Source organism: Callorhinus ursinus, unplaced genomic scaffold (genome assembly GCF_003265705.2).
Source record: "Callorhinus ursinus isolate GAN/ISIS: 27379988/994484 unplaced genomic scaffold, GSC_fseal_2.0 scaffold4, whole genome shotgun sequence".
Lineage (NCBI taxonomy): Eukaryota > Metazoa > Chordata > Mammalia > Carnivora > Otariidae > Callorhinus > Callorhinus ursinus.
In genome coordinates, this window is record NW_027397066.1 from 67004676 (window position 1) to 67032346 (window position 27671).

The following is a 27671-nucleotide window of genomic DNA, read 5'->3' on the forward strand; positions in this document are numbered from 1 at the left end:
AATTCGTTACTGTATAGTTTTCTTGATTGTGTCTCTCAGAGTTTTGACCTACGTACTCTTGAAGGCTAGAAGCATTTAAAGAATAGCTATCCTTTAACTGCTAGAAATTTGTATTTTTGCACTCAGTGAAAATTGCAAATTTGTAGGGAGGATTCTTCTTTTGTTCTAGGAGAAACAATTTTGTTTTCAGTTTTAGAAAGAAAAGGTAGTTCCTTGATTTGAACTAATCATCAGGTGTTTCAAAAGCATATCTAACATGCAGGGCTAGAGTGCTCAGAAGCACCTGAGGTTTTTTTTTTTAATTCAATTAGCCAAGGTATAGTAAATCATTAATTTTTGATATAATGTTCAATGATTCATTAGTTTAGTTTATCACCCAGTGCTCATCATATTATGTGCTCTCTTTAATGCTCACCATCCAGTTACCCCATCCCCCACCGACCTCCCTTTCCGCAACCCTCAGTTTGTTTCCTGGAGTCAAGATAATCAGAGAAACACAATTATCATAGGGTTTCACTCATATGTGGAATATAAGAAATAGTGCAGAGGGCAACAGGGGTGGGGGGAAACTGAATGGGAGGAAATCAGAGAAGACAAACCATATGAAACTCTTGACTCTGGGAAACCAGTTTGGTTTTAAATGTAAATAATAGTCATATCTGAACCTGAACACACAAAACAGGAAGTATTTCCCTTCACCAGCCTTTCCTGAGTTGGTGTAGGCCAGACTGAAGAGACTTGGTATGCACTGTGTCCTGAGAGTGGGACTGGGACAGTGCTGAGGTAGCGACTAGGGGAGCATCAAGGGACACTCATTTAGGGGAAAGCACACTGGCTTCTGTTCTCAAATTTAAAACTAGAGATTCATCAGCTTCAGGGACTCAGGTAAATAATCTTTTTATTTTATTTTAATCAATAAAACAAAAAGTTGAACAACGAGGTGAACATTTTTGGGTATACTAATATAAGACCGGTCTTCCTGCCAGGGTCCCCCTTTGCTATCCACCCCCTGCCACCACTATCTTTGGGAACATCTGGACTTTGATGAAGTTGTCCAAAGGCAAATAGATCAGATTAGGACGTTAAATATACTGGTTAATAATCTAGAAGTTGGTTCCTTGTTGGTGGTTTGGGAGACATGGTGGGCAGGGGAAGGAGTACAGCGGGGAGGTATTTTTCATAAGATGGCATGAGGCAAAGGGAGAGAGAAAGCCATATTTTGGAGGTCTCTGAGTTGGAGGAGAAGAGCAGATGGGAAAAAAATCTCTGAGAGAGGGTAGGATTGCTGGGGGACTGCTTTTATTTTTCTCCATTAAACAGTTCTGTGTTGAGGTTATTTCTGAAGACAAGAGGTAGCATTGAATCAACTACTCTTAAGTGCCCTTGCTTATCCTTAAGCTTATACTCTGTGTTGTGTGGCTTTCAGAGCAGGTGCCCCACCACTTGCTGTTTCTGCTGAAATCACATGGTCACCCACCTGCCCATGTCCCCCGCTCATGGGTGTGTGATTCTTCTGCCAGGCCCTCTCTAAGGATTGTGGCTTTGTGACAAAAGGAGAAGTCTGGATTCACCCCAGATGCAAATATTCAGCCCTCACTCTGAAATCTTGTGCAATTTAATTTTCATCTCTATCACCAGCCAAAAATTCTTGAAACCAACAAACAACCCAAGGGATTACTTTGCAGGCAAAGTCCACCATGCCACCAGGCTTCATTGCTCCTGAAGATATCCCTTGTTACTCGTTTTTATTCCAAATAAACAGATCTCTGGCTACATATGTGGCTGTGTTATTATTGTCTTCTCTCCCCTCTTGGCAAATGATTAAGGCCAATGCTCAGTGGTGTTTTTGTGGTGTTGTGTTATAAGGACTGAATTAGGGACCATAGTACCTTTCCGTATTCACAGTGTTTGTGACTAAACTCAGGTGAGCCCTTGGAGCCCAGAGTAGGAAACACTGGAATCTGTCTTCCCACCCAGACAAAGATTACACTGGCAGAAAAAGGCAGCCTACAGAATAGGAGGACATATTTGCAAATCAGATCTGATAAGAGATTAATATCCAGAATATACAGAGAACAATTCAAACTCAACATTAAAAGAATAAACAACACGATTCAAAAATGGGCAAAGAGGAATCTTAACGGTTGAGCTCTCGGGAGGACTGTCCGCTTTGGGTCAGAGGCGGGAGTCGACGGGCATCATGGACCGATCTAAAGAAAACTGCATTGCAGGGCCTCTTAAGACTACAGTTGCACTCGGTGATGGCCCAAAACGTGTTCCGGTGACTCAGCAAATTCCTTCTCAGAATCCGTTATCTACGAATAGTGGCCAGGCCCAGCGGGTCTTGTGTCCTTCAAATTCCTCCCAGCGAATTCCTCCACAAGCACAAAAGCTCATCTCCAGCCATAAACCAGTTCAGAATCTGAAGCAGAAGCAATTGCAGGCAACCAGTGTTCCCCGTCCTGTCTCTAGGTCACTGAATAATACCCAAAAGAATGAGCAGCCGTCATCATCAGCCCCTGGAAATAATTCTGAAAAGGAACTGGCAACAAAACAGAAAAATGAAGAATCAAAAAAAAGGCAATGGGCTTTGGAAGATTTTGAAATTGGTCGTCCACTGGGTAAAGGAAAGTTTGGTAATGTTTACTTGGCAAGAGAAAAGCAAAGCAAGTTTATCCTGGCTCTTAAAGTATTATTTAAAGCTCAACTGGAGAAAGCAGGAGTTGAGCATCAGCTGAGAAGAGAAGTAGAAATACAGTCCCACCTTAGGCATCCAAATATTCTCAGACTGTATGGTTATTTCCATGATGCCACCAGAGTTTACCTAATTCTAGAGTATGCACCTCTCGGAGCTGTCTACAGAGAACTTCAGAAACTGTCAAAGTTTGATGAGCAGAGAACTGCTACTTATATCACAGAGTTGGCAGATGCCCTGTCCTACTGTCACTCAAAGAGAGTCATTCATAGAGACATTAAGCCAGAGAACCTACTCCTTGGATCGGCTGGAGAGCTTAAGATTGCAGATTTTGGGTGGTCAGTACATGCTCCATCCTCCAGGAGAACCACCCTCTGTGGCACCCTGGATTACTTGCCCCCAGAGATGATTGAAGGCCGAATGCATGATGAGAAGGTGGATCTCTGGAGCCTTGGGGTTCTTTGCTATGAATTTCTAGTTGGAAAGCCTCCTTTTGAGGCAAGCGCCTACCAAGAGACCTACAAAAGAATATCGCGGGTTGAGTTCACATTCCCTGACTTCGTGCCAGAGGGAGCCAGGGACCTCATTTCAAGACTGTTGAAACATAATCCCAGCCAAAGGCCAACTCTCAAAGAAGTACTTGAGCACCCCTGGATCACAGCAAATTCATCAAAACCATCAAGTAGCCAAAAAAGCAAAGAATCAACTAGCAAACACTCTTAAGAATGGTGCAGGGGGAGGAATCTGAGAAGCAGGGCTGCTGTATGGTGTCAGGAACAGGCCTGCCCGTGCCCGAGGGCGCTGCCTCAGCCTCCCCACCCAAGAGTCCCCTTCAGTGAACACTGTGCTCTGGAGTGAAGGTAGCCACAGGAAGTGTGGCTATGTCACTAGCTTCACGATCCAGAGCCGAGGTCCACCTGGAGCCTCCCCACAGCCTGGTACGAGTGAGGCCTCCTGGTGGAGGGAGGACAGGCTCGGGGTCTGACTGCGGGGAGAGTGGCCACATCACTGTGACTCATCAGTGACAGAGGCGTGCAATAACCTTCCAAATACCTTTGTGTGTGTGTAACTTATTGGGTGGCCAAGCCTGGGAAAGCGGTCAGGATGAACATGTGATTCTTTCTTTTAAATGTTAAAATAAAGATTTTTGTATAGACAAAAAAAAAAAAAATGGGCAAAGAACTTGAAGAATTTCTCCAAAGAAGATATATAAAAGGCCAATAAACCCAGGAAAAGATGCTCAACATCACTGATCATTAGGGAAAGGCACATCAAAACTACAATGAGATAGTGCTTCACACTATGGAAACAATCTAAGAGTCCATCGAAGGATGAATGGGTAAGGAAGATGTGAGTATATATATATATATATATATATACATACATACATACAATGGAATATTTCCCAGCCATTAAAAAAGAAGGCAATTCTGTTATTTGGGACAGCAATGGATAGAACTTGAAGGCATTAAGCTAAGTGAAGTAAGTCAGACAGTGAAAGACAAACACCACATGGTGTTGCTTATATGTGAAATCTAAGATAAATAAACTACCTGAATTCATAGACAGATTGGTGGCTGCCAGATGGGCATGGTGGAAGGTGAAATGGGTAAAGGGAGTCAAAGGTACAAACTTCCAGTTATAAAATAAATATGTCATGGGGTTGTAATGTAGAGCATGGTATTATATATTGTAAAGTATTGCATATTGGAAAGTTGTGAAGAGAGTAATCTTAAAAGTTCTCAACACAAGAAAAAATTGTAACTATGTTCAGGGATAGATGTTAGTTAAACTTATTGTGGTGATCATTTTGCAATATGTACATGTATCACATACCATAATATTGTACACCTATGTCCCAATTATACCTCAATTTTTAAAAATGCCACATTAACCTTGGGGGGAAATAAAAAAAGAAAGAAAGGTATGTGGAGTTCCTGTGGCTGGCTTGCTGCAGATGACTTTACAGAGGATAGAAATGACTAATGGCAATTTCAGTTAGAAATTGTGTGGCTTATGACAGAAATACTATCTTTGGTCCATATAATCTATGGCAAACTCTGCATTGCTCAGCAAATACTACTGGAGTGGATTTACTTTATGGGGTTGTAAGAAGTGCCAAATGCCATCCTGACTCCCAAAGGGAGGCCCAAGGTGGATCAAAATATCACCCTTTCTTTTTTCTTTTTTTTTTTTATTATGTTGTGCTAGTCACTGTATAAAGTATCACCCTCTCTTGGGGTGAGGGATTACACAGGGTGATACCTTGCCTACCAGTGGTGGGAAAGTCTAAAATTAGAAAAGGCTTGACAACATTTAAAACACTTTTTATTCTGGGTCGCCGCGGCGTCCCCGGAGCGGGAGGGCGGAGCGGCCGCACACTGGGAGCGGCATGTGGACGCTTGGGCGCCGCGCGGCTGCCGGCCTCCTGCCCCGCTCGGTGCCCCCGGGCTCAGCCCCGGCAGGCGCCGGAGCCCAGGGCCAGACGAGGAACGCCCCGCTCTACAGCCGCCGGGGCCTCCGCGTCGGGACCGGAGCGACCCGCGTACCCGGCCACGCCAGTCTGAGCCTCCACCGCCTTGATCAGATCGTGAATGTCAAAAAGCAGAGCGTCTGTTTGATGAATATGAGGACAGTGGGAACTTTGGGCGACCCTGGCTTTCTGGATGAGACGACCTATGAAAGACTGGCGGAGAAGACACTGGACTCCTTAGCAGAGTTTTTCGAAGACCTTGCAGACAAACCTTACACATTCGAAGACTATGATGTCTCGTTCGGGAGTGGTGTTTTAACAGTTAAACTGGGTGGAGATCTAGGAACCTACGTGATCAACAAGCAGACCCCAAACAAGCAGATCTGGTTATCTTCACCCTCCAGCGGGCCCAAGCGCTATGACTGGACAGGGAAGAACTGGGTGTACACGCATGACGGCATGTCCCTCCACGAGCTGCTGGCCACGGAGCTGACTAAAGCCTTAAAAACCAAACTGGACTTATCTTCTCTGGCCTATTCCGGAAAAGGCGCTTGATGCCCAGCCCAGTCCCAAAGACATGAACAGCTCTAAAGCCCAGACCCCAGCTCCGTCCTGCAGCTGAGTGTCTGGTCTGTTCCATTCCCGCTTTGGAGGACAGTTGCATGGTGTGTAAGGAAGAGCTATGTGAAAAAGCGTGTTGCCTCCCACCCTCCCCCAAGTTCGGATTTGTAATTTCTGTAGTGTTTTTGGATTTATTGTCTGATTTCCTCCCTCACAGGATATCCCTTCTGTTTTATAATGTCCCTATCCTTGTACATTTATATATAACCTTACAACAAAGAAAAATAAGAAGGAAAAATTCAGGAGGAAAAATGACTTGATTTCACTCCTCGTCCTTTGAAGGACTTAACTGCCTAAAACCACATGAAGAGGGCTGGCCGACCTCCCCTTTCTGTCCCCAAATAAGACTCATTAAAGAGTTGCCTATAAATGTTAAAAAAAACAAAAAAAACAAAAAAAAACACTTTTTATTCTGGACATTTCCAAACATATATAAAGATAGAAAAGTGGAATAAGGAATCTTTATGTGCCAACTATACTTCCAAAAAAAAAAAAAATTTTCAAAATTAAAAAAAAAGACTCTCCATGTACCCATCATTCAGCTTTAACATTTTGACAAATTTGGGTTCATTTTTTTAAAAATTATATTGTAACTTTTCATAAAGCTGTATTTAAAGACACTGATGAATCACTGAACACTACCTCTGAAACTAATGATGTACTATATGTTGGCTAATTGAATTTAAATAAAAAAATAAAGACACAAGAAATGTTGAGGACATTAATTTTTTAATAGCAGTCATGTTAGAGAACAGCACTGGAAATGTATTTCTTTTGAAATAAACTAGAAACTTAAAATGTCTTGAAGCCACTGGAAACCATATGATTAGTTGAATTAGTTTCTAAGATTTGGGGTGAGATAGTACTCAACAGATGCAGTATGTGATTCTAGGATTTCTTTCACCACATTGTGAATGTGACCTGTAGAAATCAGAAAAAAAAAAAAAAGGAGAGAATAAATGAATGAACAAATTAGGATTTATCAGTTTCATCTTTCTTTACATTATCTTGTTCCAAATATCAAAACTTCCATTCCACCCATCTCTTACTGCCAAATTGCTACATATTTAAGATCTACATCAAATCATGGCCCCTGATTCAGTACAATCTATTAGAAAGAGTCACAATCAATAGTTAAGATTCAGATGAGTCTCCTAGGTTAGGGTCTCATTATGCTTCCTTGCTTGAAAATTGCATTGATTTATTCTTCCACAATATTTATTAAGTGACTACTAGGTGTCAAGCATTGTTGTTAGGTGATTGAGGGAACCAGTAGAATGCTCTGTAGACTGCCAGAGTTAACTTCTGTTATCAAATGTCAATGGGTCATCAACCATGCAAGGTAGGAGTCTCCAAAAGGCAGAGAACACCAAACAATCATTTTCATTAACTGTACCAGTAAACTGTCACATCCTCCTTGCCTTAGGGCTACTTTGGCATCAAATTCTGAGTCAAGTTGTTAATATAGGACTTTTAACAAATGTCACCGCTTGCAAAGAGAGACAACAGCCAATTCTCAGGAGGTAGAATATAAGGAGGAAAAAGAATGATAAGAAAACTCCCCATCTTGACTCTGCCTGAAACTGAGTAAAGCACTTTAGTCATTCCAGGAAGCCATTGAAACAATCAGAAGACAAATGTTAGGATACAAAAATGCAATATGAAATGAACTAAAATGTTCGTGAAGAAGACACCATTTTGTGGGGCATGTGGCAAAATAACTAAGAAAGAGATCGCACCAGTGACAACTTATTCTACACAGGAATGTGCCATCCTGATCAAACACTCCCAGAGACCTCTTGGGAGAAAGGATTTTATAGATAATTGTCATTTCCAGGTGAAAACTAAACTTTGATTGCAAATTCCACGGGGACTAGAAATAAGAGATGGAAAGACAGGACAAGTAAACAGACTGCATGTCTGAGAGAAACAGATACTCAGATTAAAAATGTGACTAGGGGAACTAGGAAATAGGTAAATGAGAGGCTACCCAACTTCGACAACACAGCCACCAAAAAGTCAGTAACTCCTCTTCATAGTAAGGGCTTTAGGAATTTTGGATAACTGGGTGAAATGTTCACACTGAATTTATGGAGACTAAAATAGCTTCCCATCACTTTGGAGGAAGGATTATTATACTAACATTCTGGTGTTGTCAAGAACACGGACTAGGCACATTATACAGTCACACTTAGTATCTAACACCTCAACTGATTAGTGTTGGTAGCAGCATACCTAGGAACTAGACTTAGGGAAATGAATGTCTGGTCACACACCTATCTTGACTACTTCCAATCATGATCTAGTTAAGATACACATGGTTGATATGGGGCATGCTCATTGGTACATCACATGGCAGACAGCCTAACAAACCTCAGAATTCTTTCCTATCCTTCCAGGTTTAGCCCTCTCAACCCATGGAAGCTGACTACCAACTGTTGGTGTAGGCTGGCAATTAAAAATCATTTATCCTCCATTTTGTAAGGGATGTTTCATGTATTTGTGAGAGAGGACCAAGGAAATAAAGGATGTTATTGAGCATTTGTTTTGATACTCTTAAATCAAAGAATTCCCACCAACTTACCAAGCACCTTTTAGAAAGCATTCATTGCTTTTCTTTTTTCAATATCTCGCTTGAGTTGACAAAGGCTGCATAGAGGGAAACAACTCAGCCATAGGAAATCACCGCAAATAGATCCCTGTTAAAAAACAAACAGTGGATCCACATGGAGCCCATAAATATAGTCACACAAGTCCTTGCATTTACATAGCTTTTCAAAACTCTTTAAAAGGTATATTTTATGTCCCTGGTTATCGTGAGAATTCTCATTATCCCCATTTTTCTGATGACCCAAATGAAGGTAAATGATTTGTTCAGAACACATAACAAATTGGTAGTGGCACTTGGTCTTTCTTTTCTCAAGCCAGTGCCCTTAACCATATATGACATGATTTTAACTGATCCTCAGGTTATGACTAAAGGCCTCATCCTCTAACATCTCTTCTGAGATGCTTCCCTTTAAAGCCTGTTGTGAAATGCACCAATTTTTCTGTAGTTTGTGAGCAGAGCCAGATGAGGCCCCACACTGTATCCCTCTATAGCCATTTTCATTGACATCTTTCAAGTTCTGCAATGGAAGAAGTTTGGAGCAAAGGGGAGATACATAAATTATGGTGGAAAGAAGAAAGAAAAAAATGACTATTGTTTGGAAAGCCATGGAATAGGGTACTTTGCAAGGATTTGAGGGCCCTCTCAATGGAAGGTCCAATTGGGTCCTCAATGACCTTCTGGAAGACATGCCCTTGAAGGGATTCCTATTCTGCTGCATGAGTCACTGAGGGAACCAGGGAGTTATAGTCTGATAACCTGGTTTTATTACTGCATGTCTTGACAGATTGAAATAATTTTGAGCTCCATTATTTGACAGCATTTATGTTTTTAAATGTTGAGTTTACTATAATTCCCAATTTACACTGTGAGCTCGTGGGGTGGGGTGGGGCGGGGGTGTGGTGTATAGTTAGGAGCTTCTAAATGGTGAGATTATGAGTGATTTATTTTTAATGAAAAAAAATTTTTCCCATTGCTATAGTGATTTTGATCGTCATGTAACAGAGTAAGCATTTGGGGCAAAGAGCCAATCCATACTTATAAAGGGCGGTAACAATTTCCACACCATAAGAGTTTGCGAGTAGTAAATGAGCAAATATATGTCAGAATAATATCCCAGCTCATGGTAGTACAATCAGTGGTTGTCTCTTTTCTTCCTCCTTCTCTCCTGCACAGGTTGTGCCCTGGCCAAAGAGATGCTCTCTTGGCTGTATTCATGAAGGGAGGGGCAGATCAGAGAGGCTGCATTGTAGCAGTCTCATAAAAATTTGCACAGATATGAAAGGGAAAGAAAACAGAGAGCCTGAGTGATACAAATCAGTCGTGGGAATTAGTTTTAGGTCTGTTCTAAGGAGGAAATAGAGATACACTGTCTATAAATATACTGCTGCATTGTATGTTGAGGAAACCTACTATATCTAGAATCCTAGACCTAGAAATCATCTTGCATAACTTCCTCATGACAGATGAGAAAACTGATGCCACCACATGATTTATCAGAGAACATGCTGAGCTATTCCCAAAGTCTTATCTCCAGGATCCAGTTAAGTGCCCCTTCCTATACACCATGTTGGGGTCTTGGGCTGCTTTGAGAACCTTACCATCACACCATACACATAAGTACCCATACATGACACTCTGCATACAATTCAGGAAGTTCAAGGTCAAGGCACAAAGTTAAGAACCCCTGTGTGTTATGCTGCCTTAGGAGTAGCATGAATGAGAGCAGCCTTGAGTGCTGAGCAAGTCAGGTAGCTGAGCAAGCACACAGGAGAAATGAGGCCAGGGCCCTGAACACACCTCTGCTCTGAGGAAATGGCTGAGTAATTCTCTGAGAAAAGAATAAAAATAAAAGTGATTGTTTACTGAGCACTTATTACTTGCCAGGTCCTGTGCTAAGCCCTTTCCACACATTACCTCACATGATTCTTTCTACCCCATTAAAGGGGAGGTATTGTTGTGATCATTTAGCTGTGAGGGGGTCGAGGCTTAGGGAGATTAATAACGTGCTCCTCTTGCAATGGGAGCAGTGAGTGGGGCAGAGGCTATGTTTCCAGGAAAAGAATCCATCATGTCACTTCTTTGTTTAAAACATTTTCAGTGGCTTCCCTGCTCACTCAGAGTAACAGCGGAAGTCCTTATAATGGTTTCTTGAGGCCCTAGAATTTCTAAATCTTGCTCTAATGTCACCTTTTTCTATGACATCCTACCCCCACCCTCTCACTCATTCTATTCCTGCCTCTCTGGCCCCTTGCAGTTTCTGGAACATTCCAGATAAACTCTACTTTAAAGCCTTCGGTGACACTCTTTCTTCTGCCTGGCTCTTCCCCAGAGGGGTCATCTTCTCATCCTTTCACTTTTGTACCAAGCCTTTCCTGATAACCCTATTTAAAAGTAGAATTCCCTTTCTAAAAATGTGGATGGGCATTGAATTTTGTTGAACTTTTTTTCTGCATCAACTGAGATGATCATATGGTTTTTCTTTTTGAATCTGTAAGTAGAATATTCTGATATTGAGCCATCTTTGCATTCCTGGGATAAAATTTGCTCAGATAAAAATATATTTTATGATGCTGAAAAAAATAAAATAAAATTAGAACCCTTCAACATTCTTTATCCCTCTTCTTTGCTTTGTTTTTTTTTTCTGTACCACTTATTAGCATCCTATAAGGTTTTTACTTAGTTACAGTGTAGCGATCTTCTCCTATTAGAGTGTAAGCTCTACCGTTGACAACCATCATAGTAGTAACTAGTTCAGGTGAGAAGCTTTAATGGATGTTAATCCCAATGGGTGAAGGTTTGATGAGCAATAGGATATTTACATCTCTCTACATGGTCCTTACTCATTATAAAGGGGAAAATGGCAAACTTACAGTGGAGAATCCTGGTGGACTCTACCCTAACTAAGTAATCAAAGTAAACAACAACCATAATGGGATACACTGATGTTATGTGCCTCTTGATAGGAAGCACAGCAAATATTGCATCAGTTCTATGGAGGTTCTGCCAAAGTGTAAAACCTAAGTCTAACTGTGAGGACACATTTGACACAACAAATTGAAAGGATAGTCTACAAAATAACTGATCTGTATTTGGGGGGAAAAGAAAGACAAGGAAAGACTGAGAAACTATTCCTTATTGTAGGAAACTAAAGAGGAAGGACAATTGAATACAATGTGTGATCCCAGATTGATTTTCTTCTCATCCACAGAATGTTATTGGAAGTTTAAAAAAGATCCACAAATTAGCTAATAGTACTGTATCAGTGTTAAATTCCTGATTTTGATCATTGTATTATGGTTATATAAATGAATGTCCTTGTTATTAAGAAATACATGATGTGGGCGCCTGGGTGGCTCAGTTGGTTAAGCGCCTGCCTTCGGCTCAGGTCATGATCCTGGAGTCCCGGGATCGAGTCCCGCGTCGGGCTCCCTGCTCAGCAGGGAATCTGCTTCTCCCTCTGACCCTCTTCCCTCTCCTGCTCTCTATCTCTCATTCTCTCTCTCTCAAATAAATAAATAAAATCTTTTAAAAAAATACATGATGTAATAGAGGTAATAGGACATCAAGTTTGTAATTTCCTATCAATGTTTCAGGAAAAAAAGAATAGACAAATAGGTGGAGGAAAAAGAGTAAATAAAACAAAGATGGCAAGATTTTAGTATTTGGGGAATGTGGGTGCAGGATATTCAGGAATTCCTTGCATCGTTTCTCTTCCCCCCACCCCATTTATTATTTCTGCAACTTTTCCTTAAGTTTGAAACTATGTTAAAATAAAGGTCTTAAAAAAATAAGAAGAAAAAGGATGTAAGCTACATGTAGACAGGGATTTTGATTTGCTCTGTTCACTGAGGTGCCTAGATCTGGAATAGTACTGGGCATGTCCGATGTTCAGGACAAATCTCTTTTGAATGAATGAATACCAATTTATGACTTAGCCAGAGCCCAGATGCTCAATAACCCCTTTTGAATGAATGAACACTGGCTTATGAGGCAGATGTACCAGCTCGGAAGGGATCTACCACACACCCATTTTCTCCCCAAGGCTTTCTAACAAACTATCGTCCAGCCTGCAGATTTGCAGGGTCCTGGGTCCGGCTGAGCAAAGCGGGGAGAGGCTAAAGGCTCTCCATTCCTCACCTACTCACTTCCAGCAACTGTTTCAGAGACCCCTCTACAGGAACAACATAAGATATTATTACTAATACGTTCCACGGTATGGGCAGCAGCGCGGCTCCTGTCAATCACTTCAAAAATTTAGGATGGGAGTAGAGAAAAGATTAGGGTGAAGCCGTGAAGGTGAGGGGGGCAATCGCGCAGATGTGGTCAGCCCGAAGGGAGTCCTCAGGTGTCCCGGCTTGTGTGTCCCGGTGCGCGCAGGGGACTCACCGGGAGGCCGTATCGCGTCCGATACAAGGTCCTCATAGCGACACTCGCTCCGCACAGACAGCATTCGTTCATGTCAGAGGCGATCTGACACGAAAGGCACAAGGGAAAGAAAGTCCCACAGAGGCCTGAGTGCAGGGGGAAGCCACACAGAAGAGTTAGTGAAAGGCATCATGCTTTCAAAGAAATCACACCTCTTTCAAAAAGATGCTGGCTCAGGAAATGGCTTTCACGGGCCCTCAGAGAAAACAATGTTGTCATCTGGCTCCTTATGTCTTGCTGCTAGAGCCCTCCGTGGAGGAATTGGGGCTAATTTGTGAGTCACTGTACCAGGTCCGATTTAATTGCAGAAGTTCCTGCCTTGCCAATCTGAGCGTGCTCACATTCTCTCTCTTCCCTGCCCATGTTACCTCTGGGTCATGCTTGGGGAGGAAGTTTGTGGCGTCAGGGTATCTGAGAAGCCCTCGAAAAACCGTGGGAGGGGGTTGAGGGTCAGAAAACACTGAGTGAAGAATCATTAGGGACAAAGAGTGGAAATAGATTCTAGAAGGTCATTCAGGCAAAAGGACTCTATCATCGTTATGAGGATGAAAGCAAGCAGAAATTAAGGGATATTGGTATCAGTTGTTTAAAAAGTTGAGCACAGTTTCACTTTAAAGAGTCTCTGCAAGGCACAGAAAGGGCCCAAGAAAATAACAACAAACAGGAAACTGTTCTCAAATATGCTTTGAGTAAAAGTCTATTTTGAAAAGTGCTGGGGTGGAGTTGCAGTATGGCTGTACCCTAGATACGATAAGAGAGTCAGTGGTTTTTTGATTGATTGTTTTTAAGCAAAAAGCTATCTCCAAAGAACCTGGCACTTCCATCATACACAAAAAAAGGAGGCTGTTTCTCACACATGATGTCGAGATGAGCCCCACAGAGAATGTCTGCAACCCATATGGCAGGAGACTCTGAAATAAGAAAAAAACTTCTCATACCAAAGTGTGTTTTGTAGTGGGAAAGAAGTAGAAGGCTGCAGTGCTTTCTGAAATGGAACAGTGACAAGAGTTGCAAGAATGGCATTGAAAGATGGAAAACACAGAATGGCATTGTCCGAAAAGGGAGAGGTAAGTAGAAGACAAGCTGGAGCATGTGTTAAGAGCATGGTGATACTAAGAGGTGAAAAATGGCAGATGGCGATTGATCTCAACAAGGAGCACAAACTCAAGATCATGCAGGTAAAATGAGTGATGGATGGGAGAAAAACACAAAATAGCCAATAGCGGGCATAAATAAATACGGCAAACTGTAGAATGAGAATCTCTTTTAATGGGATTAGCTCATGCTAAGCAGCAGCTGAACTCTGTCATGTGTGATGAAGGCTCATCTTCCCACATTTTCCAATTTTTGAGAGGAGTTGGAAATCTAGATTGGAAAGCCAGATTTTTATGTGAAATCTTATTTTCATATGTTTCCTTGTATTTTTTAAATTACTACATGAAGCGAGTTCATCATGTACAGGACAAACAAAACACATCCGGTGGCTAAATACACCCATGGGCTTGCAGCTTGTGACTTCCGAGTTGGACAGTAGAGCAGGAGCTCAGTGACAGGAAAAGTTAGACGGGTTTTATTAAGTCAGGAACCTGCATTCTGGGAGTCGAGGAGGAGCAATAATTAGGTGCACTTACAAATCCCCAGGTCATCACAGCAGTCAAATATGCCAGTTTGCCAGTCACTATTCATCACACCTCCTGTACCATATCCTGGCTGCGAAACGACTGGATTCATTTTTATGGCTAAGTTCCAAAGGGCACTGCCTGTGAAAACAAAATCAAAAAGGTATCAAACACCTACCAGTATTGGTTGGATAGCATGTAGACCCCAGTCGAGAAGACATTTCATCACACTTCTCTTGATTGGGGTGGCCACCCTCAACTGACTTAGCAAGACATTTCTGGACTATTATCGATACTTGGTAATGAGAAACATCAAGGAAGTGGGGTGAGGGTTCCTTCCACAGGTTTTCTGGGGGGTTTTGTTGCCCCTTTCTCTGATCCCTTTTTTCTTTTTATCAGCAAGATTTTTTTTTCTATTTCAAGATAACCCTCCTGAACAATGTCTTTTTTGCACATGAGGTGTTTTATTTAATAGTGATTGTAATGACTTTTACAAAGCTATTGCATAGACATTATCTCAATTGCCCCTTAAGAACTTGGTGAGATAAAGTTCTTTACTTCTCCAAAAAAGTTGTCATTACACTGATGCTTCTAGATAATGTCAGTCCTCATTCCGTAATTGCTAGTGGTATCCTGATAGCTAAAGTTTTAACAGATGTCCTCGGTTACAAAAAAAAAAAAAAAAAGATTAACTTCTTTTTGTGAAATCATCAGGCCAGAATCTGTAAAAAAAAAAAAAAAAAAAAAAAAAAAAAAAATGGGGGGTGGATTTCAAGCTTCCACAGAAAAATCCAGTAGTTGCAAAGCCACTAAGAAATAGTGTCCCTCAAACAAAGTGGTGCCTATATACTTCTCAGATTTCATCCAGTGATCAAGTGAAGTCTCCTGGAAGTTTTCAGAACTCCCAAGGGAGATAATGTATTTGGTTTCACAAGGGTTAATGTTAAAACTTTCTTCTTTACTACTTCATATCTAACCATATGCTGTGCTCTGTAGCCTTCGACCCTGCTCCCTCTAACACTTCCCGTAGCCAGGTACAAGGAACATCCGGCCCCATTATCTGTCCACCTGCCCCTCCCTGTTGCCAGGGAGGGCCCCAATCAAAGATGCCCCCGGAGAGCATCTCAGTCCTGACTGTGCACTAGGCTCATCCTTAGTGCCTGGTTGAAAACACACATACTTGATTCTGATTCAGTAGCTGGGGTGGACCCTGGGCGAGTAAAAGTTTTAAGAGGCGACTGTGATGCAGACAGCTCTGCGGACCACTGATTGATTACAGGTCATTTCCCTCTCACTCAGCCCTTACCAGTCGGTCTTCTTAGCTCTTCCCCTGCCCTGCTCTTTTTCCTGATTGATTTTTTCTCCACTGAGATCGTGGCTGTGATCAGTTGATTACCCCACTAGGTGAGTCCCTACAAATGGGGTGGAGGTATTATGGAATAATATAAGCCAGGGCATTCTGACCGCGTTAAAAGGCTGCCTCTAATATTTATTATCAAGAACCTGCTTTACGACACAAAGGGAAAAACACCAGATTGAGAAGGCTCTATAATTACTGTCACCTTGCACCCGGAATTATGGTTGAAACTATGGGGCTAGATAAACATTTCATTGGAGTCCAGAGATCTTTCTCCTCTCTGATTATTTAGGAGGATTATGATATCTTTCCTACTATCATCCAATCAGAGTGGGCACATGATGTGAACTCAATCTACTACCTGAGAAATAGTTACAAAAGTTGAATAAATTGCACGGGTAATGTGTTGTTCGATACTGAATGTTATAGATATACTTCTGGTCTCAAGGATGAATGATACAATGCCTTCAAAATATATACTGGGAAAAGCATGACACGAAAGGTACATATAGCTATTCCTGCTGCGAGTGTATCATTAAAGAAAGAAAAGAAAAATATACCAGTAAGGCTGTATTCTTAATAGAAAATTACTTCTTAGAAGAATCAATGCTTTGGGTGAAAAAGTTCACATAACCACACAAATCAGTTTAGCCAACGTACCAAAATGGAAAACTATGTTAAAGTTCTTTTCAAGACCCCAACCCTAAAAATTATTCCAGGGCAAAGACTCTATCTTAACTATTCCTCCAGTGCTTCGTTACCCTTTGTACAGCCCTGGAAATATCTATTTGTTGTAGTCACTAGTTTACAGTAAGTATAAAATTTGCTGTGTTTAGTGTAAAAACAAAATGCCAGTGAGCAGGGATGCCTGGATGGTTGGTTGGTTAAGCGTCTGCCTTCGGCTCAGGTCATGATCCCAGGGTCCTGGGATCGAGTCCCACATTGGGCTCCTTGCTCAGCAGGAAGCCTGCTTCTCCCTTTGCCTGCCGTTTCCCCCTGCTTGTGTTCCCTCTCACTCTCTCTCTGTGTCAAATAAATAAATCAAATCTTAAAAAAAAAAAAAAATGCCAGTGAGCAGGCTGGAGAATCAGTTCTGATAGGAATCCTGAAATGGGCATCTGCTGCGATTGCCCTACATGCAAATCACATCTATCCTAAATTGTATTGTGTGTGTTAGGTCAATTAATTTAATTCCTAATCTAACACAGGGACTCTTACCACCTGTTTTTCAACCTGTAAATTCCCAAAAAGGTTACATGCCAGGGCCAAGGAAAAGTCATGATCGCTAGTCCAACATCCTTAATTTATAGATGAGGACATGAGGCATGTCTTCCACAAAGCCACAGATGAAGGGGAAAGAAACAGAAAGTAAGTCACACGTCCACAGTGACAGAGTGGCAGGGCTGGGATTTGAATTCAGTTCTTGGGATTCCAAAGCTGTTACGCTTATTTCCAAGGAGTTTCTCAATCTGGGATTATGAATCTTGGCCAGCTAAAGTGAGCAAGACCTGTTTGGGAAGGAAAGGTAAGCATTTCTTAAGGTGTCCCTTCCCAGGCAAATTTTGGAACTATAGGGAGGTGGACAGTTTGTGACTAACTTTGCTTTCTTTGAAGTACGCCTGTTGGTCTGTATGTGTGTGCTCGTGTGTATTTATCTAGGGATGTATTTTTAGTATCTTGAACCCAGTCACTCAAAAACTTCCTCTAGTGATAGACATTGGGGAGGGTATGTGCTATGGTGAGCGCTGTGAATTGTGCAAGACTGTTGAATCACAGACCTGTACCTCTGAAACAAATAATACATTATATGTCAAGGGAAAAAAAAAAAGAAGAAGATAGCAGGAGGGGAAGAATGAAGGGGAGTAAGTCAGAGGGGGAGACGAACCATGAGAGACGATGGACTCTGAGAAACAAACTGAGGGTTCTAGAGGGGAGGGGGTGGGGGGATGGGTTAGCCCGGTGATGGGTATAAAGGAGAGCACGTTCTGCGTGGAGCACTGGGTGTTATGCGCAAACAATGAATCATGGAACACTACATCAAAAACTAAAGATGGAATGTATGGTGATTAACATAACAATAAAAAATTATTTTAAAAAAGTAAAGGAGGAAGAAAATGCAAAAAAACCCAAAAACTTCCTCTAGAGTTCCACCATACACATTCAGTTAACTGGTTCACAGCCAGGATTATTTTGACCCCCCGCCCCCAGGGGACATTTGGCAATGCTTTGAGATATTTTTGGTTGTCACAATTGGGGGTGAGGTGCTATGGTTATTCTAGTGGATGGAGGCCAGAGATGTTGCTAAACATCCTGCAAAACGCAGGACAGCCCCCACAACAAATAAAGTTCTATCCCCAAATGTCAACAACAGTGCTGAGAAACCATGGTTCGAAAACATCAAGGGCATCATGAAGCATGAGCTTCTGGAGGGGTTCTAATGGTGTCTGATTCAGTTTCCCAGGGGTATAAAAACCGGGTCTACAGTAGCCAGACAAGCAGTCCTTGTGAGGAATGGGACCTAAAACGTTGCTTCCTAGTCACACATGTTTCAAAGGCTAGAACTCAGGGATCATTACATGCCCCGGTTTTCCCATAGATTTGTTCACATCCTGTTCTGAAATCCCTCTCCTGTGTGGCACCTCCTGCTAGTCGTTCCCCTCCCACCCACCTGCCTCTTTTCCTTCTGCTTTTGTTCCTATGTGGACAGTGCAACCCTTCAATTCTACTTTTTTTTCTCTTTCAATAAACTTTTTTTTAAATTTAAAGTCAATAAATTTTTATTTAAGGAATTTTACATGTGATTCTTTCCACTGCTAATCACCATAGTTCCTCCAAAGTCAGAATCATAATCCTCAAAATAGCCCTTTTAAAAAGAAATTTGTTCAAAGTGGTAGAGTTCTTTCTTTCAGTTGGACTTCTTTGATCTCCACTTGAATATGGACATACTTCAAAAATTCCCCACCTGTAATCTTTGGGGTCCAATTTCTTTACTTTAGGGCCATGGTTAGGGTCAGAGTAGATGGATCTGCCTGGTTCTCAGTTTCAAACACCTTCTAAACATGAATGAGTTCAAATCATACTCACCCCTAAACTATCACACCCTAGAGTTGTACAGATTGTTGGGATACACCAATATCTAAGATTTTAAAAATGTGACTATTAGGTCTTTCACATAGTTTTAGCAGATAGATGTCTTGCAGTTCCTTCCCCCAGATCTAACACATAGTTCTGTGAACAAAGGAAACCACACATACACTCTAGAGGGGTTTCCAACCATGTGGGTCTACAGAAAGAGTCCCATCGGGATAGACCTCAACTCTCAGTAAACCTCTAACTGAAGTACAATATACATTCAGTAAAGTGCCAAAATCGTCAACATGACTGATGAATTTAACAGTGAACAGTTCTTGTACCACAGCCTGATTCAAGAAGAAGGACATTACCAGCACCACAGAAGCCCTCCTTACTCTCTTAGGAAGGCCTTCTGCCTCTGCCTGTGTTTGAGCCTTACACATGTTGAATTATATGCACTATTTATTCTTCTGTGTCTGGCTTCTTTTGCACAAAGTTAGGACTGTGAGATACAACCAGGTAGCATACAGCAATAATTCATTTATTCTTATTGACATATAATAAATCATCACATAGATATAAACAACATATTTATCCATGCTACCATTGTATTGTTTCCAGTTTGGACTATTAGGAACAGCATCCTAGTGCTATGAACATTCTTGTACATATCTTTAGGTGGATGAGGTATGTATTTCTGTTGTGTCTACACCTAGAGTAGAACTGCTGGGTCCTAGGTTTGGTAGATAGTGCCAAACAGTATTGTCAAGTGGTGGTACCAATTTACATTCCCATCAGTAATGGATGAGGGTTCCATTTTTCCCACGTCCTTGTCAATACCTGGTGATGCCACCATCTTTCTTTTTACCCATAAGGTGCTACAAGAATCTGGGAAGCAGAAGCCTAGGCATAAGACTGAGAAAAACAGAAATTATGATTACATGATTAAATAGAGTTGCCACATTTAGGGGAAAAAATAAAGGAGATTCTGTTAAATTTGAATAAGTAAGTCCCAAGCAATATGTGAGACAGACTTATACTAAAACATTTTTCATTCTTTTTTTTTTTAATATTTTATTTATTTATTTGACAGAGAGAGAGAGAGAGAGCACAAGCAGGGGAAATGGCAGGCAGAGGGAGAAGCAGGCTTCCCGCCAAGCAGGGAGCCCGATGTGGGGCTCGATCCCAGGACCCTGGGATCATGACCCGAGCTGAAGGCAGCCGCTTAACTGGCTGAGCCACCCAGGCGCCCACATTTTTCATTCTTTAGTTGAAATTCAAATTTCAACTAAAGAAAGCCATTAGTGAAATTCAAATTTAACTGGGCATTCTCCATTTATCTGGAGGGTTTTCGGAATAACTTTGGAATTAGAGAATATCATGGTGGGTGGGGGAGTTTCTGCCTCCCAATTTACAGGAATGGGATTGATGTAGGGGAAACCAAAACAATGGGGCTTTCTTAGGTTGTGCAGGAAGCTGCACCCTGCAGCTCCCACCAGGGAGTGAGCAGAGGCCAAGGACCCTAGTGGTGGCCATGATTTATGATTTTTCTATCTAAATTCTTAGAAGAGCATTTCCTCTGGGAATGCAATTGTTTATTCATGGACAAAGGAAAGAAACTGAAATTTCCTGAGCAGTTTCTACTGCCAGTTTCCATGTTAAGTAATCTTAGGCTCGTGATGGGATTCTAGCCTCATAACAATCTTTTCTCCTAATTTGAAACCAAATACCTGGAGCAGCGTAGCCAGGTTCCCAGGCAGGTAAGCTGAAGCCAAAGTCGATATTCTTCCATTCTACCAAGTCCTGTCTTCCAAGTCCTATCTTTGGAGGAGTCGCACTGACTGGCCTCGGGCCTGCATAGGCTCCATTTCTCTCAACCATTCTCAGCTTTGTTGATGGGATCCACCAAACCACTGAATATCGCTCACCTTGGTTTTCCCCAGGCTCCTCATTCCCTCTATTTCCATCCCTCCTTTCTCCTCTGTCCACTTCCTTCTGGCTTTCAGCTTTCTACTAGATCATTCCATGGGTTATATGCAACCCATTTCTGGAAAAGCAAAGTAAATAAAGTCAATTGGGAAGGCCCTGCTTTGAGTCACTTTGAGCTTCTCCAGCATCCAAACAGCCCCCAGCAGGCCTGTCTTTCAATGCTAGTTCTGAGTCTGCATCTGGAACCATTTATCCCACTACCCTGCGTCTCAAACAGAATTCTGTCTTCTCTGCATCACATGGGGACTCTGTCTTTGTACCTATTGCATATAGACCAGAAAATGCCATTCCAAAATATGCCTCTTTGGCATAAGAGTTATTTTGAGTCCATTATTTTGAGAAACAGCACACACAGGAGAAGCTCTGAAAACAGAGTCAAAGTTACCCTTAAGGGAAGTTTACATTTATAAGGGAAAATTTCCATTTGTAACTGTCCCACTCTCCTATCAGAAAGAGAGGGATGACTCTATATCACAAGGGACTCTAATCAATGTTAAGACTTATGGAATTAAATCTGCATAGCAAATCTTACCCTTATTTTCCTGCTCCCCTCCCCATAACTGGCTTCCCCCCGCACTTTCTCTCTAGTGCCTTTAGCTGAAGCTGGTGTTTAAGCCTGAATTCTAAACCACCTCTGAAAGTTACTCATTTTCCTTCATCTCTCCCATGTATATGAGATACATGTGTAATCAACTTCTGTTTTTCTCTTCTTAATCTGTCTTTTCTTCCAGGGGCCTTAGTTGAGAACTTAGAAGGGTAGAGGGTAAATTAGTTTTTCTCTCCTACAAAGTCATTTCTGAAATTTTAGCCAAACCCTGAAAACTCTCAGTTATAAAAATGATTATGCATAGTTGAAAGGATGACATTTCTTAATTTAAACTAAATAATATCTGGAAACAAAAAGCCGCTGGTCACTGTCCACGGTGATGGAGTGGTGGCAGGAGGGCATTCTGCCCAACTTAGTGAAGCCCTCACGTTGGGCCTTAGCTGAGGATATATCCCTTCTCCTTATAGACTTGGATTGGAAAGGAGTTTCCTCGCTTACCAGTATCTGGCTTCTAGCCTTCCCTCTCTCCCCAGACACACTCAGATCCTGCTCCTCCCCAAAAATCTCCCTCTTTGAGCTTCTCCAGCACCCGGAAGCACCAAAGCAGGCCTGCTGCTAATCCTGAGTCTGATCTGCCTCTGGAGCCAGCTATGAGGATCACCTACAGAGCCCTGCCTTGCCTGTATCACAATAGGATCCTTGACTAATATACCACCAATCACATCATTTTCTGAAAATTTTAGCCAAAACAAGGAAAACTATGTTATATGTAAATTTAAAGTCAATTGTGTGTAATTGAAGTTATGACATTTCCTAATTGAAGCTAAACAATTTCTATAACCAAAAAGCTACTCCAAAACATTTCCCCTTTTGTTAAATATGGTGCTTGTGCTTTGTTATCCTTAAAGTAGGAGCCCTCTCAGGAGTATTTGCATATTTAATAGTGCTCGACTCGGAATTTTTCTGACAACAGAGAGTCCTTTATCCTACTTTCATTAAGGAAGTAAAGATTTTTGCCCACTAAAACATTTAACTTGGGGGTAAAGAGCACAGGATCCACTGGATCCTCCTAGGTCTCTCATCCTTCTACCATCACTAGTCTCTCTGGTGACCTAATTAATTCAGCTTCTCTGCTACTTTTGTCTTAAAGTTTGTCACCCTGCTGTCAGGCATACATGGCTCTTGGGGAAGAATGCCCGTTCCCTCCTGAACCATTTCAGGGTGCCCTCGGAAAAGGACCAATCCTATTTTTTTCCAGTCCTTTACCATTTCCTTCCCTTATCTATCCAGTCAGACCACAGTGCTCACCAGTCTACAAGAATTCCCTCCATCCCGCTCCTGCCCTGAGCTCTTGTCCCTTGTTTACCTGCTTACTTGTTAACATCTCATCTCAAATGTCACCTCCTTCATGAAGCCATTCTTAATCCTCCAAGTTGGATTTGCCTGTCTTCCTGCTCAACTTTTTCAACACTCTCATGATATGGTGGAGAGCCTGCTGGACGCGGGAGTCCGCACGCTGGGCACTAGCTACACTAGGTACTTGGCTACCTCTGTGCCTTTTTTGTTTAAATGCCAGTAATAGTATCTCCACTTCCTTTCCCCAAGGGTCATCGGGAAATCCCTCAGAAGCTACATTAACTTGAGATATGAGATACAGAGATGTGCAAACTGAGCACTTTTATTTTTATTTTGTTTTCTTTTTTTGTTTGTTTGCAGGTTTTTCTGAGGGTAAAAGTGGGCTTCAGTCGTCTGGGCCCCCCCAAACAGTGACTTGCACATATCCTAGAAAATACTAAGTATTGGGGTTCAGGATCCACTACCCTAAAATATGGCAGCTTGGCATGTTGAATGTTATTAAGCTGAAGGACTTTGAGAAAATGGCAGAAGCTGGAAGGTCATTTTTACCTCTTTTTCTTGCCCTTCTTCCCTAAAAGCTGGAGATAAATCTGTCAAGTGAAAGGTGCTTTCCCAGTACCAGGAACTACTATTGACAGCTAGTGGATAGAGGTCAAGGATGCACCTCCCATTCTTTCCTCCAAACTCCCCATTTAAAAATCCCCCATTGGGGAATATTATGCAGCCATCAAAAGGAATGAGATCTTGCCATTTGCGACGACGTGGATGGAACTGGAGGGTGTTATGCTGAGTGAAATAAGTCAATCAGAGAAAGACATGTATCATATGACTTCACTGATATGAGGAATTCTTAATCTCAGGAAACAAACTGAGGGTTGCTGGAGTGGTGGGGGGGGGAGGGATGGGGTGGCTGGGTGATAGACACTGGGGAAGGTATGTGCTATGGTGAGCGCTGTGAATTGTGCAAGACTGCTGAATCACAGATCTGTACTTCTGAAACAAATAATGCAACATATGTTAAGAAAAAAGAAAAAGAAGAAGATAGCAGGAGGGGAAGAATGAAGGGGAGTAAGTTGGAGGGGGAGACGAACCATGAGAGATGATGGACTCTGAGAAACAAACTGAGGGTTCTAGAGGGGAGGAGGGTGGGGGGATGGGTTCGCCCGGTGATGGGTATTAAAGAGGGCACATTCTGCAGGGAGCACTGGGTGTTATGCACAAACAATGAATCATGGAACACTACATCAAGAACTAATGATGTAATGTATGGTGATTAACATAACAATAAAAAATAAAAAAAATAAAAAAATAAAAAATAAAAATCCCCCCTTGGGCCAACAATAAATTATTTGGCCCAACAGTGTCAAGGCTGAGAAACTCTGATTCGTACTCTCATCTTGTTCTTAAGAAGATTTGAGCAGCTTACAAACTTACATATAAAACAAGATACAAAATGAAAAATGAAGAAATCGGTCACAGGGAAAATAAAGTCTGGAGCAAATTTAGCACATGCTTTAAGATTCCCGTACAGTGTTGGACATGGGCTGTGTATGAGGTTTTGGGCTCCCTGCCAGGCAAAGCAAAGAGGGAACACAAACATTTAGGAAATTGACCATGTGTATAAAATAAAAATAGACTGACACCTAGAGAAATTTCTCATCAAGGTCTTCAAAAAGGAGATGATATATGACATGAGGTGGTCAAAGCCTTTAACAGTATCTTTACAATAAACAGAACAGTGATTTCTGAGAACTTATTTCCTACTATAGGGTTAAAGGGCAATGCTGGTGTAGATTCACTGAGAGCGATCGATGAGCAGCTAACATGATCCCAGGGAACTCCTTCTCTCTCTAATCATCTGGATGATTCAGGATTAAAAATCAGATTTAAAATGTAGATTGTTCAGAGAGACATGTGGTTGTATATTCTTGGAAACCCTTCATGAGCAGTATTTTCACCAGCTAGGATTTGATAAAAATTGGGCACCAATGGGTCTGAATTAGAAGTCTTTGGTGAGAACCCAAGTTCAGATTCCCATGAGGGCTGCTTATCATGCATAGGAACAGGTATGCAGAAGGAAAGACATGGTTATAAAGGCAAATGCATGAAATGCATGGTTATAAAAATGAAATGATGCAGCCAGGCCACACAGCTGAATAGAAGGCACCCTGGTGTAGCATGGAGGTGAGCTAATGGCCATCCTAACTCAACATGGAGATAAGCTAAAGGCATATTTGTGAGAAGGCCTGTTTTCCTCAGAAACCAGTTCTGGGCCTGCTTTAGCAAGTGAACAGTGGGGAAACTGAGAAAGGAAAAATGGCCAATACAGACTACAATTGACATTTAAATGAGCATTTAAAAGAAGCAGATACTATTTTGTTAAGAGGTATATCTTCTGCATGTACTAATGAGCTGCATGTGAGCAGAGGAGTGATCAAAGTCCCAAAACTGTGCACTGTAGAATCTGGAAAATGCTTATATCAGGTGTTAGCAAAACCTACTCACTGTGGCAACAAAAAAAGGCAGTAAAACACCCTTGGAGTCCAATTTTAAATAACTAACTTCCTGGGCAGTGTTATGGAGATCAAAGAACTGCAACATGGAATCGTAGATAGTGCAAAGAGTTGACCTTTTACAAATATCAACCACTTGGCCTCACTCTTATTCTGACCCATTGGTCTGGGCGAGGGGGTTAGTGGCCTTGGAGTGGATATGTTTAATGCTTCCCAGGTGACTCCAAGGTGTGGTGAGGGTTGAAAATCACCGTATTAAAGAAAGTCTAGCCGAAATGAAGATTTGAGTACTGAAGTAGTGGAGCTTAAGTCTTTTACACAAAAATAAAACACACATTTCCCCCCCCAGTTTCAAATTTCCCCTACCACCTAAATTTTTACTGCAAACATGTATAATTATAAAAATTTAGTCAAAATAATATGTTCAATGAAGATATTCTAAAAAATCACAAAAATATCAAAAGAATCTCTCATAAATCCACCATTCAAAAATGAACCTTATTGAAATTTGTGATGTATGTCCTTATGTTTAGTCCAATAAAAAATAATTCATGCACAGGACTATGTTTTAATGAATATTCTCCTAAATATGGCAATAAATCCATTTCTCCTACAGGGTAGATCTTGCTGTTTATTACACTTGGGGAGCAAGCATTCATCTCTTTTAGAAGTGATAGCCAATCATTGTGCTCTAGCTCAGAATTATTATCTGATTAGTTAAGACCCCTGCTATGACTCCTGAGTTGGTGTAGAAGAGCAGAGAGGGTCTTTCTTTCTAAGAAAGAGTTTAATTGGAATTCTTCCAGCTCATCCCACAATTTATTTCTGTCTGCAGAATTAAAGGTTAAAATATTATTGAGTGACTCAATCTTTGAGTTAACTTAAAAGTCACAACTCATATGCAAATATCCTAAAATCCCTCAACTAAAACCAGATCCCTCACTTAGACAATGGTCTATTTCCCCAGACTCATGTATTGCCTTTATTCTGTTTCTCTCTTCATGTCCTTCCTGGAACTCTTTTGTCTCCAGTAGGAGTTCAGCAGAGAGGAATCTCAAAAGGAGAAGAGGGTATCACCAGCAACTGGACCTGCAGAGAGTTTGGCTCTCCCATGCTTAGCCTATCTGGCATCTACTGCATCTACAGGACAGCTGTCCTGTAGATGTCTCAGATTTAATATTTTGGCTAAAAGAACTAGAAGAGCTATGCAGCATAGCACTCTATTTTAAATCTTACTGTGACTCATATTTGAATTGGAATTACCTGTCCTTTTTAAATATGCGGGCCAGAGGTCCCTTACCTGGTAAGTCAACATAGCCAATAGCTGCATCCACTCCAGTACAGAACATCGCCAATAGACTTTTTTTTTTTTTAATTTGGCTAAACAGTGAAGTTCATTAAGTGATTTTAAATTTTGTTTTATTGTAAGTGGGTGGAAGCGTCCCTTCCACCCCAATCCGCCCCCCCCTTGTCAACCACTTGTACCGATGATGGAAGTAAAGCAGGCTAAGATAGTGCTGGTCCTTAGCCATAAAGTCAACTATCAAAACTTGCAGGTTGTTGAGTTTGGGTGGTGTCTGTAATCTAAAACTTGAGCAGGACCCATACAATACTTTATAGGACAACAACACAACCATTTTGAGTCTTCTAGTTGGTGTAAATAGATCTCAAAACTTCAGTGAAAATACAGTTACTCGTGGCCATGAAACACTTAAATGTTGACAATTTTAGTTCAGGGAAAAGGCAGCAGACTCTACAAACACTTGATTATAAAATATTTTTTTCTCAAAAGCCTCCAGATGTATTCTTCCAGAACGTGGTCAATGTGCTAAGAGGGTCATCCATTAAATTCACACACATTTGTCTCCATTTTCAGTCCCTCAAGTTAAACCCAAGTGAGCTTCCATGCAATATTCAGTGCTAATGTCTCAATAAAACTGATGGCTAACCATGGGATGCCCGCTCAAGCCGCTGGACTTCCTCTACATTTTGCTAACAATTTCAGGTGCTCTTAAGGTTGGTTACCAACCAGGAGGTAAACTCAGCCCATCCTTAGGGCACCAGTAAAGCTGGAGCAATAAAGTAAAATAAATGAGAGAAAATTTTAGAAAAATATTTAGCCTCCCTGCTCAAATAAATGTAACCCTTGAGGGACATAATCATAATTATATTGGACTTTATACTTATTTACATCTGAAAGGGTATAGACAGGGAGCACACTCTAACTTTTTCAGTGCATTTAAGATGTCTAAAGACTCCCATCAGGTCAGTTGTTTTCAGGTCCTTCTCTTCTACTGGAGTGAGGGTGACAGCGCCGCTGCTCGCCAGTCAACTTTTTATCCTACTACAGAGCCTGGAGCAGACAAGATGCTCAATGGGTGTTTTTTTTTTTT

The 27671-nt window shown here is 41.5% G+C and overlaps 3 protein-coding genes, 1 long non-coding RNA gene and 1 other non-coding gene across 7 annotated transcripts in view; 3 read left to right on the top strand and 2 right to left on the bottom strand.

The window, feature by feature from the left end:
- The first annotated feature begins 2138 nt into the window (after positions 1-2138).
- On the top strand, positions 2139-3846 carry LOC112835603 (aurora kinase A). Its single transcript, XM_073891868.1, has one exon. It carries the CDS (start codon positions 2201-2203, stop codon positions 3416-3418), a length of 1218 nt encoding a protein of 405 aa, XP_073747969.1. The 5' UTR covers positions 2139-2200; the 3' UTR covers positions 3419-3846.
- A 1208-nt stretch (positions 3847-5054) lies between these two features.
- LOC112835604 (frataxin, mitochondrial-like) lies at positions 5055-6157 on the top strand. The gene has a single exon (XM_073891188.1). It carries the CDS (start codon positions 5088-5090, stop codon positions 5721-5723), a length of 636 nt encoding a protein of 211 aa, XP_073747289.1. The 5' UTR covers positions 5055-5087; the 3' UTR covers positions 5724-6157.
- Positions 6158-6501: 344 nt separating this feature from the next.
- The window catches only part of LOC112835605 (placenta-specific gene 8 protein-like), a 24639-nt gene continuing 3469 nt past the window's right edge, over positions 6502-27671 (bottom strand). For all 3 annotated transcript variants that reach the window (XM_025887118.2, XM_025887119.2, XM_073891869.1), the window contains 4 exons: positions 14457-14585; positions 12787-12911; positions 8374-8488; positions 6502-6710 (listed from right to left, as the gene is read on the bottom strand). In XM_025887118.2, coding sequence (XP_025742903.1) covers positions 8384-8488; positions 12787-12911; positions 14457-14556 — 330 coding nt within the window. In that variant the 5' untranslated portion in view covers positions 14557-14585 and the 3' untranslated portion in view covers positions 6502-6710; positions 8374-8383. The remainder of the gene's footprint in view (positions 6711-8373; positions 8489-12786; positions 12912-14456; positions 14586-27671) is intronic.
- The window catches only part of LOC141372626 (uncharacterized), a 54437-nt gene continuing 40401 nt past the window's right edge, over positions 13636-27671 (top strand). The window contains exon 1 of the long non-coding RNA XR_012377964.1: positions 13636-14003. This is a non-coding gene — a long non-coding RNA (uncharacterized lncRNA). The remainder of the gene's footprint in view (positions 14004-27671) is intronic.
- On the bottom strand, positions 18989-19118 carry LOC112836159 (small nucleolar RNA SNORA18). Its single transcript, XR_003211407.1, has one exon. It is a non-coding gene; the product is annotated as a small nucleolar RNA SNORA18 (small nucleolar RNA).